This window comes from Perissodus microlepis, chromosome 15 (genome assembly GCF_051167445.1).
Source record: "Perissodus microlepis isolate ML-2025 ecotype Zambia chromosome 15, ASM5116744v1, whole genome shotgun sequence".
Taxonomy (NCBI): Eukaryota; Metazoa; Chordata; class Actinopteri; order Cichliformes; family Cichlidae; genus Perissodus; species Perissodus microlepis.
In genome coordinates this window covers 16,739,672-16,752,921 of record NC_140475.1, presented here as the reverse complement: position 1 = coordinate 16,752,921, position 13,250 = coordinate 16,739,672, and the positions used below count along the sequence as shown (strand labels likewise).

The 13,250-nt window shown below is 37.1% G+C and overlaps 3 protein-coding genes across 3 annotated transcripts in view; 1 reads left to right on the top strand and 2 right to left on the bottom strand.

Moving 5' to 3' along the window:
• The window catches only part of aven (apoptosis, caspase activation inhibitor), a 41,885-nt gene extending 40,368 nt beyond the window's left edge, over positions 1-1,517 (bottom strand). Inside the window, exon 1 of the mRNA XM_084952484.1 lies at positions 1,272-1,517. Within this exon, the coding sequence (XP_084808610.1) occupies positions 1,272-1,451 (180 nt within the window). The 5' untranslated portion in view covers positions 1,452-1,517. The remainder of the gene's footprint in view (positions 1-1,271) is intronic.
• chrm5b (cholinergic receptor, muscarinic 5b) overlaps positions 1-6,852 on the top strand; it is a 21,729-nt gene extending 14,877 nt beyond the window's left edge. Inside the window, exon 2 of the mRNA XM_084952480.1 lies at positions 1,995-6,852. Coding sequence (XP_084808606.1) covers positions 2,067-3,599 — 1,533 coding nt within the window. The 5' untranslated portion in view covers positions 1,995-2,066 and the 3' untranslated portion in view covers positions 3,600-6,852. The remainder of the gene's footprint in view (positions 1-1,994) is intronic.
• On the bottom strand, positions 6,824-13,250 carry emc7b (ER membrane protein complex subunit 7b). The gene is made up of 7 exons (XM_084952489.1): positions 12,894-13,250; positions 10,658-10,777; positions 10,425-10,563; positions 9,733-9,813; positions 9,351-9,496; positions 8,184-8,207; positions 6,824-7,052 (listed from the first exon to the last, which is right to left on the bottom strand). The coding sequence occupies exons 1-7, from the start codon at positions 13,124-13,126 to the stop codon at positions 6,995-6,997; spliced, it is 801 nt and encodes a 266-aa protein (XP_084808615.1). The 5' UTR covers positions 13,127-13,250; the 3' UTR covers positions 6,824-6,994.

Genomic DNA, 13,250 nt, shown 5'->3' with positions numbered 1-13,250 from the left:
GGACTGCCTAAACACACAGATCCCAAACATGTTTGCAAATTCCTGACAAATGTGCATAGAAACATCCATTTCAATTGAATTCCTCCGCAAGTATTTTTTTTTCCTCCAGTACCAGAAGAGACTTTTCAGAGTCTGTTATGGGTTTATTGGCTAGGGAATGTATGTAAAGCACAATATTTAGATTTTAAATCCTGGTTTCTGTGAATAATTTTGGTGTTATAGATCACAATGCAAAAAAAAAAAAACAGTCTGGAAAGAAGTCTAATTGTTCTAACTTTTAAAAAAGTCTAAACTGCATACCTTTAGTACTGTCACTATGATTTTCCTGCAACAGAAATAATAATTCATTTTGTGCTTCACAAATTGAAAGACAATTTTTTTAAAGTGTTCATTAGCACATAGCTCTTATTTATAATTGGTAGCTAAGCGTCATAATTGGGTGAAGGTATAAACAAAGAATAAACATCACTGCCAAAACTGAACTCATTAAGTTTGCCTGAGTAACACATTTATCCCTGCTTTCTCACACATCTGCAAAAAAATATTTTCATAATACTGCCATGGAAAAACCGTGCTTTCTTCTGAACAAGATAATCAAAGAGCTATGGATGCACCAAAAAAAAGAAAAGAAAATGATTGCAATCAAGAGCTCCAACGAACCAAGGGAGATTTTGATGACTGTAATCACAGAGCCCCTATTGTTTCTCTTCTACTGCTGTAGGTACCACAGCAGGGGCATTAACTGTCTGAACATCCCAGTGGAAAAACAACTGCAGCCTCTAGGGTCATATCGACAGGCAGATTGTAAAGTGACAAAGTTAAATTGCTGTGGGAAAAATTTCAAGAGCTTGATCAAAATGTAAAAGGGCTCAGTGTAGCTCTATACAGTGCATGCTGGTAGGATTTATTAGATGACGATAGCACGAACAACAAATAATAAGCATGGATGGATTTAGCTGATATTTGCACACTTCTCATGTCAGCTAATGCATACTGACTCGAAACTTACTGTGAGTTTGCACATTATTTCAATACATAGCTATATTTCAAAGTTTGCACCAGCTGCTGGGATTGTTTTGCTCAGACTAACTATAACACTGCCTAACTATCACCCTGAAATGAGTTTTAGTTAGGCCGAATTGAAGAAGTAATCCCATGTAGCTTTGCAATAGCATCTGTGAATGTGTGCGTCAGCGCAGTGACGTAAACTACAGGATTCAAAAATATTTTTCAACAAAGTTTAGCGGACTAACGTATCCCTGCTCTCTCACCCGCTGATGGAATTCAGCAGCATGGGCGCCTCCTCCGCGTCCACGGCCGCGATGATGTTCTCGTTTACCCCGCCCGCGGTGGTGTCCTCCTCTCCCTCGGCGTTCACCGCCAAAACTGTTGCCGTCGTTTCCACCGCGGCCACCTCTTCTCCCACTGCCTCTGGTTACTCTACCTTCCATTACTGTCAACAGTGGCCGGACAGCTGAGCGTGTGACGCCTCACAGTTGAAATGGGTGTTACACCCAATGATATCCCACGGCAAAATTGTTTTGATTTGATAGTTCCGGGCCTCAATTTGGCTACATGAATATCTATCAGTACCATATAAAAATAATTAACTTTTCACGTTTGAATGTTTTATATATTCTTAATGAAGAAACTCTATGTCAACTAGAACTTACAAGCAAATAAATACTACTGCATATATTATTATATTATATGTATTATAATATATAGTATTATTATTATTATTAATGACATATAGAATTTTATTATACATTACATGCACACACACATATATAATGATGAACCTAATGTTTTATTTTACCGTATAAATATTATACTTAGATTACAATAAATCTGTTACGCTTTTTACGAACTACGTATACAAGTTAAAAATCTAAGTAAGCTACTGTCACTCTGATCAAAAATGAATTGTGCTAACTCATTAAAAACAACTCTGTGTGTAATTATATCTCATTGCTGTTCTCTTTTCATTGTAGGTAACTGCTGAATCCGCATGAGGCTACAAAGAAATATTTTCCAACAGTAACACAGCTCTGTAACAAAGCGTAATGGATGCTTCAAACAGTACTTTTGGCAACACTTCACAAGTCTCCGCTGCTCCTCACAGCCTTTGGGAGGCTATAACCATCGCCACGGTGTCGGCCATTGTCAGCCTGATAACAATAGTTGGTAATGTGCTAGTTATGCTGTCCTTTAAAGTAAACAGTCAACTTAAAACTGTAAACAACTACTACCTACTGAGTCTGGCGTTTGCAGACCTCATCATAGGAGTTTTATCCATGAACCTGTATACCACATATATATTAATGGGTTACTGGTCCCTGGGGAACCTTGCATGTGACCTCTGGCTAGCAGTAGATTATGTAGCCAGCAATGCTTCAGTTATGAACTTACTTGTTATCAGTTTTGACAGATACTTCTCCATTACAAGGCCACTGACATACAGGGCAAAGAGGACTCCAAAGAGGGCTGCCATTATGATTGGTCTGGCATGGTTGGTGTCATTTGTCCTTTGGGCTCCACCCATTCTGTGCTGGCAGTACTTTGTAGGAGAGAGAAAAGTGCAAATGGACCAGTGCCAAATCCAGTTTTTAACACAGCCCGTCATCACATTTGGGACAGCCATTGCTGCGTTCTACATCCCAGTCTCTATTATGACCATTCTTTACTGCAGGATTTACAAAGAGACGCAAAAACGGACAAAAGATCTAGCAGAGCTGCAAGGGCTCACAAAGGAACATGTTCCAGAGGGGGCTAAACCACAGAAAACTCTTATTCGTTCGTGTTTTCATTTCACCCGAGAGCCAAGAGATCAGAGTCAGGCCTCCTGGTCCTCATCTAATCAAAGCAATGCCACAAAAACTACCACGAGGTCAGATGAGGCATGGGCGAAAGCAGACCAGATCACGTCTTTTAATAGCTACACGTCCTCAGAAGAAGAGGAACAACACGTTTCAGTAGAAACCCCACAAGGATCCTTCAAAGAGCCAGGAAGTGGAGAAACTAATAAAAATGGACAGGTGACTGATTATGCAGAAGATGAGTATTTTTCCACACCTCAAAAAAAGAACAGCAAAAAGTGCATCTCATATAGGTTTAAACTTGGCTCAAAGGGTAAAAACAGCAATCCTATGAGCGCAACATCATGCCCCCCTGAAGCAGAGCTGCCCACCAAAAATGCCTCCCCCTCCTCATCCTCCACCACCTCCAAACCCATGGACACTGCCCTGAAGAACCAGATTACTAAGAGAAAGAGGATGGTGCTGGTGAAGGAGAAAAAAGCAGCCCAGACTCTTAGCGCCATCCTCCTGGCTTTCATCCTGACATGGACGCCATACAACATCATGGTGCTTATCTCTACTTTCTGTGTCGAATGCATCCCGACATCTCTGTGGCACCTGGGCTACTGGCTGTGCTACGTCAACAGCACCATCAACCCAATGTGCTACGCTCTTTGCAACAAGACCTTCCAGAAGACGTTCCGCATGCTTCTGCTGTGTCAGTGGAGGAAAAGGAGGAGAGGTGAGGATAAGCTATACTGGGGTGGACAAAACCCAAATGTCAACAATAAAATGACTTAATGTGTCCCTGCAATATTACACCAGACTTACTTTTGTCCACTTTGTTGGATTTTCTTGACATATACAGTAGTCAGTGGTCTTCTTCAGCATGAAGTGCCACATGTGATTTTTGTGTTAAAATATCTGCTGGTTCAAAATGAGCTGAGCCTGATGAAGCACCTAAACGTCTGCTGTTATAAGAAAGAAAGGTGTCTGCACATTCTCACATAATTAAAGGTTAACGAACAGGTTCAGATGTTTTCTAGTCTGTCTTGAAGCGATATACCACTGCTTCTACACATTAAAGTCTGATTACAGACCTACAGATTGCATGGCCGCTGAGGGAGCTGCGTGAAGTAGGGCTGTCCGTGATGTTTAAAAAATGAAATATCAACATTGTGCTAATAATGCATGTATGATAATCATAAATAATTGTGTATTTGTTCTTTTTGTATGCTTTTGTATAGTTATATGGCTTTAGACTCTATTGCCACCTGAATGCATTTGTGAGGTTAATTAATGTAAAAAAGACACAATAAACAAAGTTACTGATTAATTTGAATGATAGAATTATTGCTATTTTTAATAGATATCGTGATAATAGCAATATTGTGAATCTTTGTTTTTGTTGTTTTTTGGTCACGATAATCATGCAGAAATGTGATATCATGACAGCCCTAGTATGAAGTCTGATAAACCGCCTTGTGCTACATCATATCACTTGAGTCAGCGTCCGTTTTAGATGTCTAAGGGGTGTTGAGTTTAGAAACAAGTGATCTTATCAAACTTCTGTAGGCTAATGGCTGTGTGACATGGACACAAATCTATGACAAAATTGTTTTTGGTTAAGTTGTATGGTGGGTAATACAGGCACTAGTTTTTTTTTTTGTTGTTGTTGTTTTTGTTACAAGAATAGGAAAGTCAGCAATGAGATATATCTCTCTTTCAACTCCTGTTATTAATAGTTCAAAACGAGTTAATGGAGCACACATTTAAATATTTGTAATATACTTACACGCCCATATCCTTCCTCTCCATATGGGCAATACTGCTATCCCTTTGCAACTGAGATCTAAATGTACTCAGACACTAAAATATATGGTACATAACATATATTATGACTAAACAGTCAACACTTTTATTGCAAGAAAAAAGTGACATTTACATAAGGCAAAAAAAAGCAGAAGAAACAAAAAGTACAGAAGGAAATAAATCCGGTGTAAAGGTTGTTATGGCTTTATGTAACGGGTGTCAGACACTTTGTCTTTTATCAAGTCACTTCTTTCTGACCTACATCAATAAGGTGAGGCGCTTTTATGCGTGTTTATTAATCCCTTTGTCCAGTCTGATTTTGTGGAAGTGTATAAACTGCTTGCTCAACTCATACTTATTTTATAATAATAATAATAATGGATTGCATTTATATAGCGCTTTTCGAGACCCACAGTTATTAAAAAGAATTAAGAAACGTTAACTAGAAAGATGTTCGTAACACAGACAATCTCAAAACCTGCTCTTGGTACGCTGCACTGATATCTCTTGTACACTTTTTTTTTTTTTAATTTGTCTTGTTTTCTGTTTTCAGTACCTGTGGACAGGCAGGAAATCATTAATGAATTGCAAAATGTGTCTTTTTTTTCTGACAATGTAAGAATGAAAAACAAAATTGGGTCAATATTTATTTTTAAATGAATTTTTATCCTTTGAGACTGTTAAACACTATAAAAGTCTGATGTCTGTAGTTCCCCCAATATCGAGTCGCTCATTTAACTACAAAACCTGCTTTTACTTTACATTTTTAAGGAATTTGTAAAAAGTGATGTCAGGTATTCAGTTACACTGTTAAACACCATACTGATAATATTTTTAGGCTAAGGACTTAAATTGTTCACAGCTGTCCTAGCCTCATTTGAAGACATCATAATTCCAAACCCAGCTATATTGTCCTTTATCATCTGTTTACATAGCAGCTTCTAGTACTGGACTTCTAACCTGTTTTCTATTTGCATCTATATTGTGATCCTCTGTGACCTTCTTATTACATGTTTATATAGTAAACAGAGAGTAAAGAGCTTAGTTCTGCCAACCTCACCAGGATTACAATCATTTTCAATATAGCTAATTTACAAGATAATAAATAAGCTGTGTTTATAATTTACACATGAACTGTAACTTCTGCAAAGGGACACCTGCAAAATAAATAAAATAAAATTCCTCCCTCCCTTGAGATTGTGGAGCAATGGTAACCATCTCCAAAATGGGTTATTTTGTGTTGAAAAGACTGCAACTTTGAAACGTCCAGTAAAGATGGTAACTCTTCCTCTAGTTGAACTTCCAACTCCAGGAATGTCGACTGTCATTCTGTTTTAAAGTCTTGTATTGCACTGTCATTTAAACAGTGAATTACTTATTTTTTTGTCCCCTTTTTAACATCATGTATTTGTTTGCATTTGGAGACATTTGCAGAAGTACCTTGAAATAGCTGTCAGTGGCTGCAAAGCAGCAACTACAACTGGTTCGCTGGTTAAGAAACCAAATAAAAATTAAAAATCAAACATGATAATAAAATAGTATTCTTCCCAAACCAGTGGCCCAAGTAACAACCACGGCCCCTCCTTCAATGGCAAGCCTGTCTCAAGCCTGATTACAGGGGTTGTAACAATTTTTTTTAGTAAAATATCCTGGAGTCAAAATTTCTGATCCTATCCTTTCAACCTCACATAATTCATAATTCTCCTTTATACTCTTGCACTGTGTATAAATGACATAGCATAAGCTCACATATTTCAAAACAAATCTGTAACAGGAATAACATATTTCACAGATTATGTCGGATTTTACACTTCACAAATGGTGAATGTAAATTGTTTACAGTATATTATTGTCCAGTGAATGTCTTTTCCTCTGTTTTCTATCTTGTTGATATTTGATCATGTGTATAAGGGCTAATCGGTACATTTATGTGCATTTACAGTTGCATTAGTTTAACACCAGTAATATGAGATTAAGATTGTTATGGACACCTCTTGTCTTCTTTTTGCTGTAAAAAGATGAGTGATGTTGTAAATTATTTCACTTTTTTGTCTATTATGATGTAATGTTAAATGTATCTTTCTGATCTGAACTCTGTGCCTTTTGTTCTGCTCATAGCGGCAAAAATTCCTTTGTGAAGGCGCTTGTGCTTACTGTCCGTCTGCACTTCTGTAAGTGTCTTTGTGTAATAATATACGCAGTAAAATACAAACTTCAATGCAAACATTTAATGACCAACAGACATGTTGAAGACTGTCTCATTTGTCAATAATTTGTCTTTGAGAGGTGAGGCAAATCGTTACCATCCTTCAATGGTTGACTACCCGAATGTGCCATGTACCAACGTCATGGCTCTAAAGAAATCCCCGACGTCACCGGAGATTTTACTGGTCCCAAGAGTCCAGGTCAGCACTGTTGTTCTGCATTGAGAGTTTCTTTGCTCTAATGCAACACCACATGAAAAGAACAAAGCCATTAATTAACTGATCTCATTAACAGGACTCGGCGTTTTCACAGTCTGATAAAGCTCAGTTGACCTGTGATGTCACTGAAACACTAATAAAAAACTATTTCCCTGGAGAACTCACCTTTGTGTTTATGGAAGCTTGTTTCCACCACTGGAAAAAAAAAACATTTTTTGCCCCCAACAAGTCAAAATATTGGATCATTGTTTGAAAAATTTGAGTTCGGTATCTCGAGATTTTAACTTACCAACTCAAACTTCCAAAATAAATACGTCAGAATTCAGAAAATAATAAGAAACTTTAGTTAAAATTTTGAGATAACCCCAAATTTTAAATTATGGGTGGCATTTTTTTCCCTTTCCCCTCCAGTGGCAGAAATAGGCTTGTATATGTGCTGAATGAACTCCGGTACTGTAATTTCTCTTTAATCTCAAATACAAAATGCAACTGTGAAACCCTAAAACACCAAAATGCAGCTGAAAATAGTGTTTGGTTAATATTTGCACCCATTTGGTAAAAATGAGTTTTTAGCAGTTTAGCTCTAGCTTTTAAATAAAACATTTAGAGTCAAAATAAGCACTAAATTGCTTTGGTCTCAGAGCCACAGTGATGATTGAAACTTTGGAAAATATTAGGGAAAACAACAAGCGTTCATTTATTTCGATGCTTTCACTTAACTCGTTTAGCATGAGTAATCTACAGGACGCTGTCATGCGCATTCTTCACACAGCAACTCATTCTTAACCTTGGAAAAAGGCGATTTGATGAAAACGACTGATTTTAAATTGTGTCACACCATCTCCATTTACCTGTGGACGGGGTATCACTGGAAAAAGATGCAACTGCATGCAAGTTGACCTAATTCACGACACTTTTTGTCTACTCTTGAGAGATAACTTTTAGATTATATTTATATTCACTACTTCTCACCAAAACACATTCTGTGCATCATAAACATCTGATCTGACTTTAAAGCATTTTTATCGACAGTGATTGTGCCCAGTGGGCCCTCGTGCATAACACTAAGACTCAAAAGCTTAAGCAGTTATTTGGAACTCAGCCAGCAAACTTGTTTTTTTGCTTGTATTGACCCACATGCTTCTCCTACCTTGATGTGCCAGAATGTTTTCCCCTGAAAAAGGGAAGACAAGGTAATTCATCTTTTTGCGTTACCACTGCTAAGCACTGATCAGTGAAACAGCAGGAATATACAGTAAATATAATCTTGCATAGATGCATATGATGCAAACAAAACAAAAACCCACTCTTTCTCACTTCTGGGTAACTTTGAAGCCAAAATCAAAACCATAGCAACAACGGAGCTTTTGTGCCAAAAGGACTCTCTCCTCAACAAATAGATAAATGCTGATGATGAACATATTTGGCTCAAAGTTCAGGAGAAAGCTTGTGACTCAACCTTGAGCTGAGCTTACTTTGTCAGTCTCTATATTTAATAACATTACTCATTATTGTTTCATTTTAAAACACATCCTGTCAGGCAGTGCTAACACATTCTACAATAATGATTTTACTATGGACTTTAATGTCTATTTTATTACAAAGTAAAACCAGTTACACTTTGTAGAGCTTTTAAAAAGCAACCATACATTTCTCTCTTTGTACTTCCAGTGATTATCATTTTAATTTTTACACCTCAGGCACATAATGTACAGTGTGTGAATTCTAACCATACAGTTCACCACAATTCATAAAATGAGAAAGTCACGTGTTCACTCAAAGAAATGAATGGTGTGAAATAACAACACAGCTGTCATATACCATGGCAATTTATTTATCTAGGTTTTTAAATAAGAATTTATCTGTCTTAAAATTCAATTTCTCTTCATTCACAGTCGTATTACTGAAGTTACTTAAACAAGAAAATCTCTGAATTGTGTATATATGCTCTCTTTCAGGTAGTGGAAGTAGCAGCAGTGGAAAATATACAATGGAGGTTTTAGCACAGAAAAGACTGATGAGTAGTAGGGTCACCTGTAGAAAGTATCGCGCAAATTAAGAATAACAGCTTTCGCAACAAATGTTATCAGTGCAGTATGAAAAAAAAAAACCTAGGAAAAAAAACAATTTTTGCTCAGTTTGTAATAGCATATTAGAAATCCAGATGTGCTCAAAACATCTAATATTAATGAAATCTGTACAATAAACCCAGAGAGAGAGAGAGAGAGAAAAATGACACTTTAAAACCTTGCTTCCATGACATAAATCAAGCTTTTTTCTTTTTAGGTGGATTTTTAGGAGGCATGTACAGTACTACCTCCTCTTGGCAGCTGGCCTGGTGCCTTTGCTGCTGCTGCCTGCCTTGCTGGAGCCTTTGGAGCCAGAGAAGAGCTTGGTCATGAGCTCAGAGACATCAGGAAGCTCAGGGTTCGGGTTCAGCATGTTCATGGACTGCTCCATTTCCTGTACAGAAAGGGAGGCAGAGAATGAACAGCTGTTTATGGAGAGAGAAAGGCTGTGTACAGACTCAGTGTTCTCTCTGATGTTAAAAATGTATCACAATCAGTCACATCTGTCACAGTTAGCACTTTAGCACAATAAGCAATTCAAAAGGAGACAAGGATAGGGTTAGGATTTAAAACATCACAAAGTCTGTTCTTTCTTCCATTTAGCTCAGAGACACAGCACAATGAACATACCTTTCTCATCTCTGGGTCATTGGTGTTGACCACTTTGGGTAGCAAAACAATGATAAGCAGGGGCAGAACCATCATCATAACCTGCAGGAGCAACAAATACATGAAATGACATGTAACAAATTCAGATGCAATCTTCTTTGACAACTTGTTTTTATAGTTCCTTTTTTCAACGGTTTTATCTGTCAGCACAGAAGCCCAACATTCTCTTTTTGAGTTTGTGGGCCATCCAATCAAGAAAACAAGTTTGGCATAAGGAACACGCAACCTTAAAAAGGAAAGGAGCTAAAAAAAAAAGAAAAGATAAAAAAAAGCTTGTGTCAGACAGTGGACGGCCTGTACTACCCCAGATAAATCTGATTTATTTTCAACTCTGATTGATAGAAAGCTGCTCAAGAGTTCATAAGTATAAAAATATGCAGTAGAAATGAGCAAAAAAGGTCACTTTAAGGAATGGAAATGTGACTTCATAGTCATGAAACTTCTGTTCATTATCGTCAATATTGTGCACCAGCTTATCAAAATTAATTAACATCTGTAGTTCTCTTAATGGATCTACAGCCAATGGACTCTAACAGTACAAATGGTAGAAAGCATATGTTTAATCAGAGTATTAGGATAATGGTGGGATCCTAGGAAATGTTTCTTTTGTGACATACACATGCAATTCCCACTTAATCAACGCATTTTCTTACCATTGGGTTCATAAGGAAGTCTGTCCAGCCCCAGGTTTCTCGCTTCATAAAGTAGCTGTGAGGTCCACTACTCCTGATCTGAAGAGGGTACGGCTGGCGAATTACCTCTGAAGTTTTGATGTAATTCACAAGTCGCGCTCTGTGAAATCACACATTGCTTCAGTGGGTCAGAGTTGCCACAGGCCAACCGCTAATTTTTGCAAGTTTTGTGTTTTTCACTATAGTGGCCATACCTCATTTTACCCTTGGATGTGATATCAACACGGACAGCTTCAAATCTATAGGTGGGAGTAACAACTTCAACAACATACGACCCAGAGGGGACATCGTTCACAGCAAAACTCCCATCGGTTCTGTAACAAAAACATAAAGCAATTTTTTCAAGACAGCAGCTGCTTATAATTTAAAAAAAGGTACACCTATATTAGTTCAACCTAAAGTTCGTCTAAAATATTAATCCTAAAATAAATGGAGAATGAACTAAATAACAAAGTATTATCAAACTATCTTACTAAAGCAGAAATACAAATGGTTAAGACAAATAAATAAACAAATGTGGTAAAAACGTTAAAGGTCTTGACAGTCAATAAAAAATTTCAATTAAATATCTGAAAGTGGGACATCTATAAAGGTCACCTAATTAGGTGTATAAGTATCTAAGAATTCAAGTAGTATGCTTATTAAGTTGAAATTTGAAGCACATTGCATTATGGTAGAAATATAAAAAGAAAGAAAAATACTAAAACATGTTAAAATTTCTGGACCTTGTAAAATATTAAACTGCACAAGTACTATACGAAGAACTGAGTAAGGGTTAGGTTCCCTGTTACTGGGAAATATAGAGAAAATGTTCACTGGTAGGGAAGCAGGGCTATAATGTGAAGATAAAGTTTCATTTTTTAACAGTATGGCCAACAGCGAAAGCCATTTGTGTTTTTAACTGTGCCGTACAACAATGTTCAGTGGCTCATATGGTAGATAAATGTCAATGCAAATTTTGATTTATATGTATGAAGATATTTACATGTATGTATATATATGTAAATATACATGCATGTGTGAGAGTATATATATAAATAGTCTAATTATGACTATTTACAAAACCTGGCATAAATATTGTGGAGTATGCAAAGTAGGTTAGTAATTTTGTGTGTGTGTGTGTGTGTGTGTGTGTGTGTGTGTGTGTGTGTGTGTGTGAGAATATAAAGCTGCTACATATAGGTGGATGTATGCATATTATGTTATGATATATATGTATAGCTTTATATGTCTGCTAGTATACATATAAATGCATAGTTATGTATAACTACATGTATGTGTATGTATGCCATCAGCAAGTTAGTTATGCTTCTTTTCAAGCGTAAATTATGAGTTTCTTATATACATGCATTGTTACATTCCGTGATGCAAATAACCTATTAAAAATAAAAATATAGTGATAACTCTATGAATAATCAGAGACTTATTTTTTTAAATACATTTTGTTATAGTTGCATAGTTATAAGTGACTACTTCTATACCCTTTATGTGCGTGAAAAAACAAAACAAAACAGTAAACAAAATTTGTCTTCATCAAAATCATTCCTTTGGGCACAATCTATGTACATAATTTGATATACTAATAGAGCCAGTAGGGATGTAACAGTGAGACACATAAAACACAACACTACTAATGCCACTACTTCTTCTGCTAATAATAATGCATTTATAAAAACGAGAACCTTAGAATGTCTTTCTAAGTGTGCTCCATCCAATATCCTTGAATTTATAGTTGTATCACAGACAAATGTATGTATTAGCCATCATTTATACTCGCATCTTTGGTGAAATACACTACTGTACACTAGTCATACAATAATTAAAACTATTGCTAAGACAATCGATTAAACCCTTGTGAGCTAAGAAGAACATGAATGATTATTTTATTACGGATGATACGGTAACATGGTTAAAGATAGCAGGGTTAAATAACATGATATATATTTTTTATTTGTACATTACTACACACGTGTCAAACAAATGCTATAGAACATGCTTAATAATATGTTATGCCTTCAACACACGTTTGTGCAGCAAACCAGTGCTAGTACTGGTGTTTTCTCATAAACATATGCTAGCTGTGGAAACATAATAGATTATATATACACAAGTCTCTTGTGGACGTTTTGTGTTGTGGTTACCGCTGCAGTTACCGCTGCAGTAGGACCAAAAAGGCCTCATGTTGAAATGAAACGCTAATTGATTGACACTCGGACAAGAGTTACAAAAGGAAAGCTGTGCATGATCTACAACATTTGGTACCTGCCATCTGCCTGTGGCAGATGCAGTCGTTATCGGGTTTGACATCGAGTTTGACCCTAACCACCAGCTAGCAATGGCTAGGTGCTAATGCTACGTACGTAGCATTAGCACGTATTGTAGCACGTACCATGCTAGCTAGTTATCCTATGAACTATGGATATTTCTTACCTCAAAAATCCCACATGTTCTTCACCATCTACTAGCACTCTAGCCGTGGAGACCCAGTCTTGTGTTTTCACTCCGGGAACTATCGCTCTTCCTTCGATTTTGAACCGATCTCCGTTAGTCTGCGTCGACATAGCTGCGCCAGGCCCCGCTTCCATTTCAGTAAAACACCACCCTACGACGAGTACAGACTGGACGAAAGCCAGTAGCAGCGGTATTCTTTCCCTGTGCCACATACTGCCTCGTCTTTAATAAACTAAAATCGTTTTTCACTGTTTCTGCACCAACATATAGTCAAGAGCTGTTTAGCGAAGGAGCGGAAGCCTCGCTGCATCAGCTGTCTCTGCGGAAAATGACGTC